The following is an 18,979-nucleotide window of genomic DNA, read 5'->3' as shown; positions in this document are numbered from 1 at the left end:
CGCATCATAACAAACACAGACATAACAACACACTCTCAGCACCTACAAGCCAAGACCGTAGCTGTACAAAACGCGAATCACCTGAAGACTGAAGATTCGCCCCCTCCCCCAGGTAGTGTTGTGGTGGTCACACTTCAGGGTGGGTTAAGTTGGGGATGAATTTTCAGGTGATCGATTTAAATAAATCTAAATACAAAATCCTTCACACTTTGAGCATTGGGATCTGGATCTTTTTTTCCCTGTCCCTTTTTTGTACCTTTTTAACACTTCCGTGGAGGATCTGTTGAATGCCTGTCAGGAAAAACATCTACATTACAAAGATACACAATAATGAATACCATCCTGTATTGGCAAGTGCTATCGGTACAGTCAAGTCTCTTAATTGTTGCAGTGTGACGGGACATCTGGAGTATGTCCTGACGAGCAGGTGAACGGTCGGAATGATGCATCTGTAATTGGTGGTGAACGCCGGGATGGGATAACCTCCATCACATTCAGTCGGCCATATGAAACCAATGACCAGCTGGACATGCCCATCTCCCGTTACTCAGATAATATTCCCGTCATTGCTGCCATTGGTCAACTTAACGCTCGCAAGGAGGCCAACTACCATGAGGATCTTGAGATCAAGAGTGAGTAAGAGGAGTGTAAAGCAGACGTACAGGTATATGTTAATTAATTATTGAAGCTGTGATACGAGCGAGTTGTGGGAAAGTTAATGGACATTTGCATAACAGAGTATATGTGTGTACAAGAAACAGTGTAAACACGTACAGTAGGTATATATTAGATGGGAAAAAAGTGTGAATAAGTTTCAAACGTAGTTGTATTAAATATACTGTAAAGTAAAGTGGATGTGCTGTAAAGGGGACTACAGTATGTGGCGGCCGCATATGTAAATTGATGTATGATACCAAGATGGGTGTATGCTAGAAGAGTTGTATCAGTTGCTGTGATGAAAGACTTTTTTTTTTTTAATTTTCGTCACTTAACTAGCCGTTCGGGCGATTGGTCTGTCCAGTGTTAGTACAGGAGGAAACCGGGGACCGGGAAACATGTGATGTTTGGTTGGGTCTCACTGGATAACAGGTGGATTCATAGCTCAAGAAATATGGTACTATAGGGGAAGAGACATCTAATACTGAAGAACACATTTCTTTGAAGCATATACAGTACAATATGGAGAGCAAACAAGAACAGTCTGCATTCATAAAAAAAAAAATAATGTAATAACAAGTAACTCAGAAATGTTACACCTAGGTTAAAACTCTCCAGGGTTATTAACTAAGCGATTATTTCGGTCACTTTCTCGTAGAGGACAAGGGTTTAAAAAAAAAGACGATTTTCTTTTAATGACACTTTTGGCGCAATAATACTGTAGCTGTTCCAGTAGTTTGATGATTTTCATTTCACGATATCTCGGTTATGGGTAAAATCCGCAAAAAGTCTCATAGAAGAAAATCAATTTGATTTTGCATGAAATTATCATTATACATAAAAAAATATATCTAATTATGTCCTTTACTGTAAATTGACCATTCTTTCACTATTATTAGTTATAAAGTAACTTGGGTCACCCTGCATCATGTTGACTCGGTAGTAAATATTCTTTTAAGTATCAACACCTTATATACTGCATAAACAGTTATCCATTTATTAATTAAAAAAATCTGTGAATCTTGTGAAGAGCCATTGATACAATACTGTATTGGTGATGGTACTTGTACATGAATGTATTAGTCAAAATACATCATAATAGACTGTAACTCAGTTAGTGTTTACAGGATATGTTCCAATGCATCACAGTTTGATAAAAAGAAACACATGAAGATCAGTCCCCCTAGCTTATTGCATAATAGACTGTTCCCTTAACTCAGTTAGTGTTTACAGGATATGTTCCAATGCATCACAGTTTGATAAAAAGAAACACATGAAGATCAGTCCCCCTAGCTTATTGCACCTGACAACTAAACACTTCAATGCCACTTGGCGGAATTAGGTTATGCGAGGCTAGATTAACATTAAGGTGGTTAATCTTACGGTGCAATAAGCTGGGGCTAACATACAAGTCTAACCCTTAAAAAAATTCAGTGTTAAATCCGAACACTGTACAGCAGTAGACTACATCGAGGTGGTATTTCTTGACAGGTAATGTGAACCTAGACTTCAGGGCAACGGGAGACAACTCGTGTACCCTGCTGGCGGGAGGAGGACATGAGACAACACGCTATCAACCCTGGTCAGCAAACGTCATTCGCGCCACCACTAACTTCACCGCCGTCATTGGTCCAACTGGAGGAGAACACGGCTATTCCGGAATTACCCGGAATGTCGGTAAGTTCACAAGTAGTACTGCACAGGCAGACCTCTTATAGTGGAAAAGATACCCTCCTGGCTAGTGGTTAATCCATTAAGAAGTCATTATAACATACTGTAGTCAATAGTGCTTATAGAAATGCATTCATGACAGTGCTAATTCTTAATGTATAAATGGCTGAGGACATGTTTGATGGTTCTGCTGCGTTTCATGAAAGTTTTTCTTTAATTTTAATAGCACCATTATATTTATTGAATGTTTTTTCTTCATATCAGTTTAGCAAAAATATTTTAGATGATGCTCCGTTATAAGAGGTATGCCTATGCCTGTACGTTTTATGTATTGGGATCAATTGGAAATTACCCCCCCCCACCACCAGTTTCCTTCACCTTGATATACAGCGATAATGAGTATACCTTGCACCACTACTGTTTATCCTGGGTTCAATCCCCAGCCGGAGACAGATGTGACAACTGAGAATGGTGTTATCCAGTGTGACACAACCATACACGGCAGATTTACTGAGGGTATTCCGGTGTCCTCCTGTGCTAACACTGGACAATAAAGGTCATAACGATAAAAAAATAATAATTAGAATTGCATGAATTAAAGATTAACATTAACCACCCCATAACCTAACCTAATCTCAATACGGTGAAATAAGCTGGGAGTTAATTTCCAGGTGATCCAAATACTCCTTTCTTAATATAAACATCACAATTCACACTCAGGTCTCGGTTCAGTAAACTGTTGATTGTCAGGGCATAAGTCGTGAGAACCAAGGTACTGTATACAGAAGGAGAGGTAACACCACTCTTTATAAGGCTCTGTAGTTATCGAGACAAAATCTGAGCATAAAAGATAGTGTCGATTATTTTTTTATTGCGATTGGAGCCACTGGAACTGAATAAAAAATGGAAACTAATCACTCATCGGATGCTCGTTCAGCGTGTCACTTAGCTTCGCCCAGTTGGTCATCTTGGCAACTGTGAAGGCGCGATTCTTAAAGTGATCTAGATAATTTATTTTATTATTGCCTAAAGATTTGTGTCTGACTTTTTTTTACTGTGTTAATTCCTGAATTTTAAGCTCGTAAATAGTTTATTTTTTACTTACAATACAATATTAACTTTCCATTCCAGAAAAAAGTCGCCACAAATTCGATCGTTTTCATAATATGTATTGTATATTTTGTAAAGTATATTGCATATTTCATAATATATATTATATGTTACATATTTATGGCAAAATGTCCAATTTATTAAGTTTCTTCCCATAAATTTGGATCAGAAAAACGATCCCATAATAATGTTTATGTATTTTAGAAGCCAGATGACAAAGAGGCGGGGCCAAGTAAAAATGTTACCAACTAGGGTTTTCACTGAGCCGATATGGTGTTACTTCCTCTATGTACAGTTGCCAGCAAAAGTCCTCCCACAAACTTGCTACACAGGGTAATGGTCAGAACAATCTCAAAACTGAAGACGAGCACTTCTATTTCAGGCATGATTTTTTGACACTAAGGAATACAGTATACTACAGTACCACGAAACATGCACATTTCTTGAGTGTCACAAACTTGTTGATATAAATTGCAAGAATATATTAATGAGTACTGTATATTTTTTTCCTAATTTACTCACTCGTGATAGACAGGAGTGACCTCAGTTGTTATTTCTGTACCTTTATTCTCTACGCACGTAGTTCTCTCACTCTTTCTCTCTCAAATATATAAATATTGTATTGGGAAAAATCTTCATAATCAGACCCAACCTAACAATAGGCTAACCTAACCTAACTTAACTTTTCGTAAACATAGCCAAACTGAACCTGCTATGAACTCAACCAATGCCTAACCTAACCTGCCCACAACCAAACCTAACTTGCCCCTCAACCTACCTACCTACCACTACTAGAATCTACCCTTAAAATAATCTAACCACCAAACTATGTCTGCATTTAGTAAAAGTTTGAATATTTTGATCTGTGTCAGGTTAGTTTAGTTTGTTTTCTTGACGGTGTTCAATACTGAGATTTTTATTTTCATTCTTGCATTTCTCAGCGAGATGGAAAACAGGTAAACATACTCCCAGATTTCGTGTTACTCAAACCTTGTGATCATTTTGTAACAAATAATTTTTTCAAAAATGATTTTGCATACCCAGTATCCTGCTTTTTATGTAATGCATACTTTGTAGTGCACAGTATATGCATTATTGCAGGGCTTCAGCTGTATATTAAGCTTTTGTCTGCACTGTACAAGTGGATGCTGATAGAACAAATTTGCAAACATCAGACTTTGCAAAACTGCAAGAACAAATTTATTACTAGCTATTTTTCAGCAAATCATATTTTATTTTTATTTGGACGTTTTATTAATATTATTATTATTATTATTATTATATATATATATATATATATATATATATATATATATATATATATATATCTTGATATCACATATATATGTATATATATATATATATATATATATATATATATATATATATATATATATATATATATATATATATAAAATGAAGAGGAGAACCAGGGAAAACACAAACATCTTTACCAAGTTGGGTTTCTTTAATTCCTAATACAGTATTGGGGAAAAATCGTTTTCATCCTAGAAAACAGACATAAAGTATTAAAAATTACAAGTAATGTACAAGAAAAACAAAATATTTTTCTAAAAATTTTCCTTCCGCAAAACTTTTCAAAGTAACAGCATTACAATTTACAACCACTAAAAATGACGGGGGAGCTAAGTACAAAACTAAAATCAGAACAAACTAAAACATACAGGAGGTATTACCTTATTTGAGAGGAGCCTTAAAGAGAAAAATAACAATTCACAGGAAGCCATGTCACAACTGGATGGCTTTACTTGGTATTGATACAAGGCTTCCACTATGAAGAGGTCAGTTAGTCCAGTTGCTTAAGGCTCATTTTGGGGCTATTCGTGTACTTTTTGATACAAATATGAGATTTGGAATACAGTTACTAAGACCCACAAAGGTCAATTTGAAGATTGTTCCCCAACCGGATTTGGGTGTGGACAGTGTTGGCAGCCATTTTTCAAAGTGGCCACTTCGCCCAAATGTGATCGGCAATATCTCGCTTAATATGTGAGCTACAGAATTACTTTTGGTGTTAATACCCAGGTTCTTAGGGTCAAGAAATACAATAAAGCAAATGTTTTTCATATAGGTGATGTCAGTCATATGTTTTTACAAGATTTCTGCCTTATATATATATATATATATATATATATATATATATATATATATATATATATATATATATATATATATATATATATATATATATATATATATATATATATATATATATATATATATATATATATATATATATATATATATATATATATATATGCAAGTAAATCACTGTAGGTGCGCGTGATCTAGGTATATGCTGATAACCACAAGGAAAGAAGAAAACACTTCGTGTTTCTTCTTTCCTTGTGGTTATCAGCATATATATATCTTGATAAAAACCACACGGGAAAAATGGAAACGTTTTCATTGTGGATTTACATGAAATATATATATATATATATATATATATATATATATATATATATATATATATATATATATATATATATATATATATATATATATATATATTTATATATACTAAACATAATTAATTATATTTTCATCACAATGTTTATTGTAGGGTTAAGATATACAGTACATATAAGTATAGTCAAACTGTATTGATAAATTATGAAATTTATAAATAATGTTCTTTAGCTCTAACAAATAAAGAAATGATACCTGCTATTATTACAAATAATTTACATGAAATACCCAGATAGTGACTAAAACATTACTAATGGAATCAAATCAGATAAAACGACTGGAGCTTAAGTAAGTAAAACACACTTATGTGGCAAGGAACAAACCACCCATAAAACACGTTGCATATGAAATACTCGTATTACTTCAAACATTATTATCATTCTGTCACATATATCAAAATCCTATCTGTAAATATCATGTGAAGAAATAACTAGAGCTTAACTAAAACACTCTTCAGTGGCTAGGAACAAAACACATATAAAACATGCTGCATATGAAATATTACTTCAAAATTATTAACATTTTGCCACTCATCAAAAATCATTTCTGTACATATCATGTGAAGAGGTAGTAAACACACCAGTCTTGAGAGTAGGTGGGCATACAGCTCCCGAGGCTTCAATGTGAGCAACAGCAGAGTTTGCCAGATCTGTAGACATACTCAGGACCCTATCATAGGACACAGATAGCCCCATCTGGTAAAGAGTGTCATTCAAATCCTTAGACCTGGGCTTAGCATACACATATGCTCCAAGAAAAAGAGGTAAAGGTGATTCTCGTTCACGACTGTGTCGAGCATCTGGTGTTGCTCTCTGTGAATGAACAATATTGTAAACCAGCAACAGTGCCAAAGACAGTGCTTCTTGGGAGCAGGCCCGTCCTTTAGGGGGGGCGAACAGGGGCGACCGCCCGGGACCCCGCGCGTGTAGGGGCCCCGCGGGGCCCAGCACTAGACCCAGTGACCTCGGACACATTACCTGTTGACTGGTTAATCTGACCTGACGGCTTACGCCACCATCGCAACCGTGACCTTACCATCCATAGCGACAGTCCCATGGGGGTTGGTGGGGGTGGGTTCCTCTGACCGCATAATCTGACTCCATATATATATATATTTTCTGGGGCCCCGCAGTGGCTGAGTTGCCCCGGGCCCCGCAGTGGCTGAGTTGCCCCGGGCCCCGCAGCCTCTTAGGGACGGCCCTGCTTGGGAGTCATAGTTAACTTGTTTTGTTTTATTATGTTAGTTCCAAAGAGAGTCACAGAAACAAGAATTACAAGAGATTGTGGGACAGAATTTTGTTGGCAATCTTCTCAAAACTCGATTTAATTTTGGACAAGATTTGGCGAAGACTTCACGACGTATAATACTTGCTGCACGAGATATAGCAACAGTCTCGCCCTCCCCATCAAGCAGGCATAGATCAACCGCCTGAACGGCTAGTAAGCTGATAAGTGGCGAAATGATAGATAAATAAACACTGGCACAGGTTCAGATACATTGTAGAGCAAGTACATGCCCAGTATTTACCAATAGTGTGTAACAGAGACCTGACCGACCACCCATGCGGCAAACATTGGGGAAAAGAATAGAGTAAAGTAAAGTAAAGTAAACCCACTGACTCCAGAACTTATAGGAATGGTTACATATGAGCGATGTGGCTGTAGGCAGTGATAAAAAAAATCTAAACATTTCAAGATATGGGTCGCGACAAATGATGAGCAGGACAGAAGTACGCATGCTAGATCCAGGAACGAAGCCAAGTCAAAGTTTACAGAGGCTGACTATAAACGAGACCAAGTGAAACCTAAGGCTGTCTACTGTGACGCAAAATCAAAATTAAGGACACGCTCACGTATCAGATCTGAGACTTGAATATGGAAGTTATGCAGAATCAGATCAGGACAAGGCAGAGGCGTTAATTTTTCCTCTTGCTGTTCAATGTATTGCACAATAAGTTTCACTCGACAGACCTACTGTAACCATTCAGAGAAAACATTAGATCTTTGCCCTGTGATGTACTGTACTGTATATGGCTGTTGTGTGGGATTTAGTGATTACATCAAGAGGGTGAGTCTCACCTAGTTCAAGATCACCTGCTTTTGTTCTTCTTGCTCCCAAGAGCAAGAGTCCTGGACCCCATTCTCACCCAACCAGCCTCACACACTTCTTTTATTGTTATTATTGTACCCCAGATTATGACCATTTCATCAACCTACTAAGACTTGGGCCACTGTTGATGTCCTCAGGTCATGAGTCACAGATGTCTGGATGTTCTTAGAATAAAACATCTGTTCTAACCAGTATGTTTTCCCTATCAGCCTTTGATGGTCCCAGTCAAGTTTGTTACCAACACCTCAAATGGCTGCATCCCCCCAGTGACTCCATGAGGGTCCATACTTCAGGTACAGTCACGGGAAGGTTAAGAACAGATGTGGTCCTGAGGCAACACAGTAACAAGCTGTGATATATTGATAACAGTTATACTCTTATCCCATATGTTATGCGCACAAATTTTGGTACTAAAATTGCTGAGCATGGTAAGAACTAAGAAGCATGCTTCAATTTTCTTATTAATACAGAAAGTGTTGGAACATATACTGTCCCTAATTAATTCATCGCTGGGTCTCTCGGTCCTCTAACCTCTAACATCTGGAATCCCTGGGGCAACTGCCTGTATTGCCCTTTTGTTAATCCGCCACTGGTTACAGTTGCCTTAGGTAAAATACATCCGTGACACCTCCATCAATACTTGATAACATGCCCATATAACCCACGCCAGTAGCATTTACTCTCATGTTTCAACAACATCGCAGTTCTTTCAGGGTCCTGATGGCCATTGTCAGTGAGTTCACTTAGGACTGTGGGAGCTACAGCACTACCTGTTCAGTCGCTCTCCTCCTAGGATATACTGTACTAAAAGGGTGAAAATTGAACTACTCCAACTTTCTCTCAATTATTCTCTGAAATATTACAATACCTCGTAGGCATTCTTTTATACTTTGTTCAGACATTCCATACATGATACATTATGTTGTCTTGTGCACATCTTTGGGTTGTACAGTCCTTTAACTTTTTTAAGGCTGCAGTTGCTTTTAGGAAAACATTGTATACTGTACTAATAATTCTCATTAGTCCTGGTCACTGATATTAAGGTTTCCTGATGACTTAGTGAGCATAGCTAGAGCCAACTAGTTACACGCTTAGCCATAAAAGAATAATCAGGTCAGTCCTTCTCCCACATTTCACAAATTGACAACACAGGTACTGAAACAATTATATAATTCTTCAGTAAATCCCCAGACATAGCGTGGTGCCTGGAGAATACTAAGCATGCGTGTGCCACCAAGTCTAAGTAGATAAATATTTGTAGTGAAATTTAGTTTCTAAGAACTTAACTGGGAAAGGTCTGCTAATAGACTTTTTGTAATAATTTCACCACATTTCAGCTTATTAGCCTTTCAGGCAGTTGACCTGTCTTTTTGGTACTGTTGTCCAACGTTTGTAGAGGAGCTAACCTTAGTATCCAGATAAAACCTCTGTGTTTGGTAGGACACATTAGTGTTAGAATGCTGTACTTCATCACCAACACCATCTTTTACACATATTTTATATATCTCCATATTACCCATTTATCTGTTGTACATTTTCATGCTACTTTTGCTCATTTAAATCAATTAAATAAGAATATTCCCTGAATATTGTAATAAAACAGTTTGTAATTAAATTAAACTATGACAATGAGGGAAGTTTGAGGTTCACGTAGGTGGAGAAACCATGGCTATGTTTTATATAAATGTTGCAGCTTTGTACTTACTGTATTAATATATGTTTATTTTCATATATGATTCAGTTTTTTATTGATACAATGAGAAGATGGTGTAATAATGTGCCAGGGAAAACTTAACAGAATTCATATTGTAACACCTTGCTGTTTGCCTTACACCTTATACTTTACTTTCTCTTACCTTACACCTTCAATTTTTACTTTATTTTACCTTACCTTAACTTACACCTTGCTTTTTAAATTTATTTTACCTATCCTTACCTTTACTATTTTCTTTCTTTCACCTTACCTTACCTTACCTTACCTTACCTTACCTTACCTTACCTTGTAATTTATTTTGTTTTGACGTATTGCTCCCTTGATGACGTTTGATGGTGGTGTTGCAGACTCTCCGTCCTGGGACATTGCCTGGTGGATAAACGACATGCTCATCCCAGAGATATATGTTGAACGTGGCCAGACATATTATTTCACCGTCCATGGCGGCAATGATCGCCTCAACAGTGCCAAGTAAGAACAGTATCTTGCACAGTATTAAGTATGGTAGATTGTAGCATAAAGTGCACTTGTTTACTTATGTATTAAATATTACAATATAAATAAATTTGTGATATTAATTAAAATATTAACTAGTAAACATATTTGGTATTATGTATTGTTTTTTTAACCGGTTGTTTATTGTGAGATCATTGTCTGTAGGTTCAGTAACATGTGAAGGAAATTGTATGTATCGTTAAAGTCGATAATTTTACTTTAAAAAAAAGTTAAAATGTTTGTGTTTTATGTAGTGCTTGTACAGTAAAAGAGATTACCAAGATAAAAACTGTGTGTAGTACCTTCAGTGCACAGCCGGTGTACAAATCATTTCTCAGCGATGTAAAATAGTTGCTTCACTTGTACACTACTGGGACTACAGTTACTGCCAAGAGAAGGTTCGTCAAACTACAGCTCATCAAAGATTACCTCTGTACCACCATGTATCAGCAGAGGTTAAGTCTACGATGAGTGAGATGACGATGAAGGCATCCTTCAGCGCTGGAAAGAGCACTGCCATTCGCTGCTCCACCGAAACACCGACGTGGATGTCCTGACTACCCAGCAGGTCCCTCAACATCCAGAGCTGACCCACCTCAGCTATCCTCCATCCCTGGATGAGGTAGCTCCTGTCATCAAACAGATGAAAATCAACAAAGCCTCAGGGCCTGATGGAATCCCAGCCGAGATGTATAAAGCAGGCGGACCTCTGCTTACCAGCCGTCTCTACTATCTCCTGGAGAATAAATAGGGGAAACAGGGATGTGTACTGGCACCAACTCTCTTTTCCATTTTCTTGGCTGTTTTCCTTACTCGTGCCAGTGCCAATTTTTGCCGGCGGGGTGGACATCCAGTACCGGATGAAGGGTCTTTTCAACATAAGACGACTCCAGGTAGGAACAAATATATCGGCAGCTTCCATTACTGAACTTCAGTATACAGACGACCTCGCCCTTGTTCACTTTTGGTATCTGGCTCCCACCTGTCCATCACTGCGGACATCGATGAAGAAATTCAACATCAGATCAGATATGCATCTCAAGCCTTTGGCAGACTCCGCACCTGTGTCTTCAGCTGTAGGGAGCTGAAATTATCTATAAAGTTGCACGTATATCGAACAGTTGTCCTCCCTACTCTGTTATATGGCAGCGAGACATGTATCACGTACAGGACGCACCTCAAGGCACTTGAAAACTTTCACCAACGTAGTCTACGTTCCATCTTCCGAATTCGCTGAAAACAAATGCCAGTATTCTCACTGAAACCAACTGTAGGAGCATCGAGGCTACCATTCTCCATGAACAACTATGCTGAACTGGCCATGTTACCCCGCATGGACGACAGTAGACTGGAAAAGCAGCTACTTTACAGTCACCTAACTAGTAGTAAACGTAACGCTGGCGGGCAACTGATAAGGTATAAGGATAGTCTTAAGACAAACCTGAAAAAGTGCCAAATCGACCCCCTCACCTGGGAGACGATTACTCCACACCATAATGCTTGGAGAATCACCACACAAAAGGGTGTCAATACTTTGAGTTAGCACAACTGCATACCGAGGCAGACAAGCGCCAGGGCCGGAAAAACGCTGCCGCCTCCCTTCCCGCAATAGATGTAGCCCTCCACACGTTCCACATCTGTGGACGACCCTGCCGATCTCCGTATCGGCCTCTTTAGTCACCTCAGACTTCACCAATGAAGGAGGCATCCTTAATAACTCATGTCATTGTATCATAGCTGAATGATCGTCATACTCGATTCCGAGTGACAGCAAAGTAGTGAGTAGTAGTGTCCCCACTTGTACACTTCGAGTACCAAACTCATACTGTGCCTTGTCTGCTTGCTGCAACTCCTTGAGTAGCCAACTTGGGTAATGTTTGTTTTTAACTTGCATTCACCTTCAGGCTCAAAGGTGTTCTGAAGGCAGGTCTCAGTCAGTACATTACTTTGTGATGGGAGTCTATGGGGAAATTTTGATATAATTTTTGAAAAATCAATTTACAAAAGGATTTCAGGAAAATAGCCCTTATGAAAATTGGGAATGTCCGTATTTCAAAATGCAAATACCTGTACTGGTATCAGATTCAAATGTTTTCAGCTAAGTGACAAATAAAGCATCTGAGGTTCTGTATAAAATCTTTTAAACTTTACCATGACACACTTGAAGTTTGGTGGTACGCAGTTTTTGGATTCACTAATTGGAACTTGTTCCCCAATATAAAAATACCTCCAATGTCTAGGCAATGTTGTAGTAGATAGCTGTGGTAATGTGAAAGACATTATTTGTTGGGCTCTACCCTCAGGTACCATCCACTGTATATTACCTCCTCCCATGAGGGCGGCTTTGGTCAGAAGACAGTTGAGGAACAAAGCCAAGAACAAGTATTTGCTGGTGTCTCATACTCCAAGATGGGCATGCCCGAAGCAACTGCAGGTTAGTTAGACATTTTAACATTTTGTAAATGTAAACATTTTGTTTTTGTAGTACAAATTATTTATGATATCTTGTTTTCATGATAAATATGTTATATGAATCTGCTCTTGATGTGATAATAATGATCATATTAAAGTGAATCTATTCTGAATTATTGTAAAATAAGCATTTTATCTGATAAATGGTACAGCAACTTTTTACTTTATTGAACCTGGTTTTGAACATTGTTCGTAGTGGACAGATGGTAGTGGGGTAGTGAAGGAAACACGACTAAAAAGTGGAGCGTGATTCCTGACGTTTTGTCACAAGACCTTATCCAAGGAATAATTTGATAAGGGTTTGTGGGGAAACGTCAGGAACAAAGCTCCACCTTTTAGTCGTGTTTCCTTCACTACCACACTGCCAGAACCTGGTTTTATTGGTATTTTCATTCTATTGTTCATTCAGTAAAATATTTTCCAGCTGGACGTTTGTGTAAGTGGAGGCATATTGGCATGGATGCATGGGAAGACAGTTTAACATTTGAAGAATACAAGGAAACACTGTATAAGGACTGTGATCCAGGTCTGCCAGGCTCTCTGGTGTGGACTGTGGATGAGGACACTCCAAACCTTGTTTACTACCAGGTACAGTAATGGAACGCTTCAAGTTTCTCCCATGGTCAGTACTGGTGTTATGTATCAAGCTTCTCCCATGGTCAGTACTAGTGTTATGTCCCAAGCTTCTCCCATGGTCAGTACTAGTGTTATGTCTCAAGCTTCTCCCATGGTCAGTACTAGTGTTATGCCTCAAGCTTCTCCCATGGTCAGTACTGGTGTTGTCTCAAGCTTCTCCCATGGTCAGTACTGGTGTTATGTCTCAAGCTTCTCCCATGGTCAGTACTGGTGTTATGTCTCAAGCTTCTCCCATGGTCAGTCCTGGTGTTATGTCTCAAGTTTCTCCCATGGTCAGTACTGGTGTTATGCCTCAAGCTTCTCCCATGGTCAGTACTGGTGTTATGTCTCAAGCTTCTCCCATGGTCAGTCCTGGTGTTATGTCTCAAGCTTCTCCCATGGTCAGTACTAGTGTTATGTCTCAAGTTTCTCCCATGGTCAGTACTGGTGTTATGTCTCAAGCTTCTCCCATGGTCAGTACTGGTGTTATGTCTCAAGCTTCTCCCATGGTCAGTACTGGTGTTATGTCTCAAGCTTCTCCCATGGTCAGTACTGGTGTTATGTCTCAAGCCCATGGTCGGTACTGTGTTATGTCTCAAGCTTCTCCCATGGTCAGTACTGGTGTTATAGTCTCAAGCTTTCTCCCATGGTCAGTACTGGTGTTATGTCTCAAGCTTCTCCCCATGGTCAGTACTGGTGTTATGCCTCAAGCCCCATTTATGGTCAGTACTGGTGTTATGTCTCGTTTCTCCCATGGTCAGTCCTGGTGTTATATCCTGGCCCCATGGTCAGTACTGGTGTTATGTCTCAAGTTTCCCATGGTCAGTACTAGTGTTATGTCTCAAGCTTTCTCCCCATGGTCATCCTGGTGTTATGTCTCAAGCTTTCTCCCATGGTCAGTACTGGTGTTATGTGTCCTCCTGATGGTCAGTACTGTGTTATGTCTCAAGCCCCCATGGTCAGTACTGGTGTTATGTCCTCAAGCTTCTCCCATGGTTAGCACTGCAAGTTATGGGTTCTGCTTCTCCCATGGTCAGTACTAGTGTTATGTCTCAGGTTTCTCCCATGGTCAGTACTGGTGTTATGCCTCAAGCTTCTCCCATGGTCAGTACTAGTGTTATGTCTCAAGCTTCTCCCATGGTCAGTACTAGTGTTATGTCTCAAGCTTCTCCCATGGTCAGTACTAGTGTTATGTCTCAAGCTTCTCCCATGGTCAGTACTGGTGTTATGTCTCAAGTTTCTCCCATGTTCAGTACTGGTGTTATGTCTCAAGCTTCTCCCATGGTCAGTACTAGTGTTATGTCTCAAGCTTCTCCCATGGTCAGTCCTGGTGTTATGTCTCAAGCTTCTCCCATGGTCAGTACTAGTGTTATGTCTCAAGCTTCTCCCATGGTCAGTACTGGTGTTATGTCTCAAGCTTCTCCCATGGTCAGTACTGGTGTTATGTCTCAAGCTTCTCCCATGGTCAGTACTGGTGTTATGTCTCAAGCTTCTCCCATGGTCAGTACTAGTGTTATGTCTCAAGCTTCTCCCATGGTCAGTACTGGTGTTATGTCTCAAGCTTCTCCCATGGTCAGTACTGGTGTTATGTCTCAAGCTTCTCCCATGGTTAGTACTGGTGTTATGTCTCAAGCTTCTCCCATGGTCAGTACTAGTGTTATGTCTCAAGCTTCTCCCATGGTTAGTACTGGTGTTATGTCTCAAGCTTCTCCCATGGTCAGTACTAGTGTTATGTCTTCATAGTTGTGTATAATGTCCAAGGGCGGGAGGCAATGCGGTTGGACTTGTAGGTGACGAGGATCCAAGAGGAACGCCCGAAAATCGTTTATTGTGTCTGTCCATGGCTCTTACTTTTATCCTCTTCGCCACTGATCAGCTTGTTAGCCGCTTGAGCGATCGGTCACGTCTCTTTTCATTTATCTTCTTCACCAAAAGATCGGCTCGCTAGCCTCCCGGGAGATCGGTCACGTCTCTGTCACGCACTGTTGGCAAATACTGGGCATGCACCGGCTCCTGAATGGACCTGAACCCGCTCCAGTGTTGGTCAAGTCTTGCCTTGAAAGAGCTCACACTCGGTGCCGTCACAACACTCTCTGGTAGATTGTTGCAAGAGTTTACAACCCTCACTCCGAAAACGTTTGCCCTCACGGTTTTCTGGACTTGCGGCTTGTTCAATCTTGAGCTGTGACCCCTTGTGGGGCGAGCGTCCGCCAGCTCCAAGTAAGGACACTCAACTGAGTAGTGCCCCCTGAGATGCTAAGGGCAAGAGATAAAGTTAATGAACATGGATGCCTCAAACCTTTCCTCAACAGAAGACTAATTAAAAGGAGTTGAAAAGGTTGGAAATGAACTATGGGGTGTAGAGGCCGCTCATACTTCACTCTGGTAAAAAACCAGATCATCACCTGAGGAATTTGCATGTTTAGCGACGATCCACTTTAAACCTCCTCATCTAAAGTTACAAGATGGGAACTTTATACCCTCCCTAGGTATTTGAAAGTGGTTTGTTTTACCCCAACACCATGACAAGGCACAAATTCAGCCACTAGATGGAGTTGTATCTTGTGGGGGATCAGTATAAGTCCTTTTAAATATGGTTTTAATGAAACTTGATAGAAATGTTCTTTGTTGTAAATTATCATACTGGATTGTATTTAAGTAGCACAAAGACTTACAATATTATGGTCTTTGGAGAATGACCAGAACACTGAAAATGTCAGTCACTTTGAGACATTAAAAATTAACATACTACTATGGGAGGTGGTGTCAGGAGTGCTTACTTACCTATAAGGCTTGCCAATGAAACTCAACAATTGACATGAAAATATTATTTTCCACCACCTGTTCTATCACTGTCATATGTGCAAAATAACATTTTATAAATATCCTATTCTTCCTGATTCAATGATAACATTTATATGGCTACAATTGTTTTGATGAAACTGTATGTTATGGTTCATTACAGAGCCAAGTACAGAACATCATATTCTAACCTCTATGTCAAAGATTGAGACCACAGGAAAGTCAGAGATGAAAACTTTACCCAGAGCACAACTTATTTATTTTATCTTATTTTTTTATTTGTCTTAATTATTTATAATTTTGCTTTATATCAGCTTATTTGCCCTTATTATGGTTGGTCTCTTCTCTGTTACTTTCTTATGAACTTCGGAGAAAACCTGCCATGTTTGGCTGTGTCACACTGGATAACACCTTTCTCACATCTGTCCTGGGCTGAAGATTGAACCCAGGACCAAATGGTGGGAGATATGCAGGTTACCGCTGTACCCAACTTCAGTACACAAGAATATACAGTATATCATCACTAGAAAAAAAATTAACACAAAAATTAAGTCTGTGTCAAAGGATAGTCACAGCCAAAGATCAAATATGTTGTTGAACATATGATGTACCATCAACACCCCCACGTTACATTTACCTTGTTGAATGATTATGAATTAATACACTTATTCTCAAATTTAATTTCTCGTTACAGTGTTACACGCACCGTAACCTGGGATGGAAGATCCACGTTGTTGACAGTGGGTACAAGCTGAGACGAGAGGGTGACAATGGAGGATGCACTCTTATCCCACCTCACCTCCTTGCCTCAATCCTGCTGCTAGCACTTACAATTCCCCTCAGATGAAACCTTAATCTACAGTAGCAGCCCCTCACACAGCTCCAGCCTCACACTCCCTCATCCACCAACTCTGCCACAGTCCAGGGATAAGACACTCAACAAAATCACAGTCCTCTGAGTTTATGGCTTTTTTGTAAACCTACCGTCTGCAACCCAGAGATTTTATGTTTATTTATTGTCAGTAGAATTTGATGTAAATCTCAGTTCATTTTATATGGAAACAAAGATAATTTTTGATAATATTTATGACAACTTCGTCATCTGCTTTGCCCATGTGTTTAGCCAAACTATTTACAAAGTGTGTGTCAGTAAGGACACGACATGTGACAGGCAGACTTGCTGTATAGCCACTATATTGGCATGTGATTCATGATTATTTAATCTGAGTCATCACTTCACTATTGCTCTCCATGTTGTAAATAAAATTAACATTTCCTGTTTTTATATCACTGTAGATCCTAATTGATAAGTTTCATGGACATTTACTTGTACAACCCAACTTAGTCTGAATTGTCTTCATAATCATTATTTCATAAGTGCTTTTCATTCTACGAGTTACATGTGTTTTGTGACATGTTCTACTATTGTAGCCTTATGGTGCAGTACTGTTCAAAACAAAACTTCCATAGACTGGTTATTGAACTTAGATTTTTTTATTTCTTGTGGTAAAAATGATCTAGCAATAAATATCTGATTACAAACAGCTCAAAACTCATATAGATAAATTGGTTAGTATGATAAGCTCAGACGAGAGTCTCTGAGAGAGGGTTTAAATGAACACAAATATAATATATCCTTGATGTGAGTGGACAAGTCTGATTGTGTCCCTCTCTTGATGTTCTCTCACAATAAAGACATAATCATGTACATATGATGATTAATGTTTACTTAGTACATTCAGGCACATTTGTAAATGTATGCATGGAGCACATTAACATGCCATCATCATCATAGGAATGACATCTTTGGAAAACTAATTGGTATATATTTGCAATAAATATATGTACACATTTTTACACATTTCTTACTTATCACCCCTAAAAATTCATCATGTATCATGCTGTAGTATAAAGAAGATGAAATCTAATGAATAGATCAAGCTGATGCTGATATGGCCTGGGTTCTCCAAGGATGATCCCTATGTTCTGTAGTAGATGTCCAAGGTAACCTCATTCTAAATTTCTCCCCCACTCTTACGAGAATAAATATTCTCATGAGAGTTGAGTGTTCGGACTCACCTAAAGTTTATATTATAGATTCATTCTTTCTTCCATGAGAAAAACATTTTGCAATAACATGGGTTTAGTTGTTTCTTCATTTAACTTCTTAAAATTCAATATATATATATATATATATATATATATATATATATATATATATATATATATATATATATATATATATATATATATATATATATATATATATATATATATATATATATATATATATATACATCAACAAATAAACACACACACTCAGTTTATATTGTTTATGCAGGTTCACGTAGAAGCTTAACATCTGACTCTCATGAGAGATTGAAAACCAAGCTCAGCTTTTCCATTTTTGCTGTTATGAGAACATGGAGGGTTACTCTACTACAATCCTAAATGTTAATTCACACAATGAATCACCAAACATAGCTGTTTATACTTTCTTTCTGCTAAGAGAAGGTGACGACACTACTGCTGACCACCCTCTTGATGGCACCTCTCATCCTTGCTGTATCTCTAAATTCAAACTTAAAGTTGGGCTGTTATTTTTTATATGTGAATATTCACTGTATATTTCATACATTTAATGCATATATCATATAGTCCACCTAGAATTGTAACTCAGTGTGAAACGGATGATATTTTTGTAGAGTAGAGCCAGTAACTGTGTCCACCTTGCATGGTGTATTCTGCCTTTGTTCTTAAGTGTAGATTGCTAAAGTTTATTTGGAACGTTTGTTGTGGACTTAACAATTTTATATGCTGTGATTATATTCATATACACA

At 38.5% G+C, this 18,979-nt stretch overlaps 1 protein-coding gene across 1 annotated transcript in view; it reads left to right on the top strand.

The window, feature by feature from the left end:
* LOC121870634 (protein Skeletor, isoforms B/C-like) overlaps nt 1–17,996 on the top strand; it is a 124,260-nt gene extending 106,264 nt beyond the window's left edge. Inside the window, exons 9-16 of the mRNA XM_042372498.1 lie at nt 392–632; nt 2,149–2,334; nt 4,380–4,394; nt 8,251–8,334; nt 10,103–10,226; nt 12,554–12,684; nt 13,147–13,310; nt 16,834–17,996. Coding sequence (XP_042228432.1) covers nt 392–632; nt 2,149–2,334; nt 4,380–4,394; nt 8,251–8,334; nt 10,103–10,226; nt 12,554–12,684; nt 13,147–13,310; nt 16,834–16,986 — 1,098 coding nt within the window. The 3' untranslated portion in view covers nt 16,987–17,996. The remainder of the gene's footprint in view (nt 1–391; nt 633–2,148; nt 2,335–4,379; nt 4,395–8,250; nt 8,335–10,102; nt 10,227–12,553; nt 12,685–13,146; nt 13,311–16,833) is intronic.
* Nucleotides 17,997–18,979: the final 983 nt, after the last annotated feature.

This window comes from Homarus americanus, unplaced genomic scaffold (assembly GCF_018991925.1).
Source record: "Homarus americanus isolate GMGI-L3 unplaced genomic scaffold, GMGI_Hamer_2.0 scaffold32583, whole genome shotgun sequence".
NCBI classification, from domain to species: domain Eukaryota; kingdom Metazoa; phylum Arthropoda; class Malacostraca; order Decapoda; family Nephropidae; genus Homarus; species Homarus americanus.
Note: the sequence above shows the minus strand (reverse complement) of the source record. Positions and strands in the feature narration are given on the sequence as shown.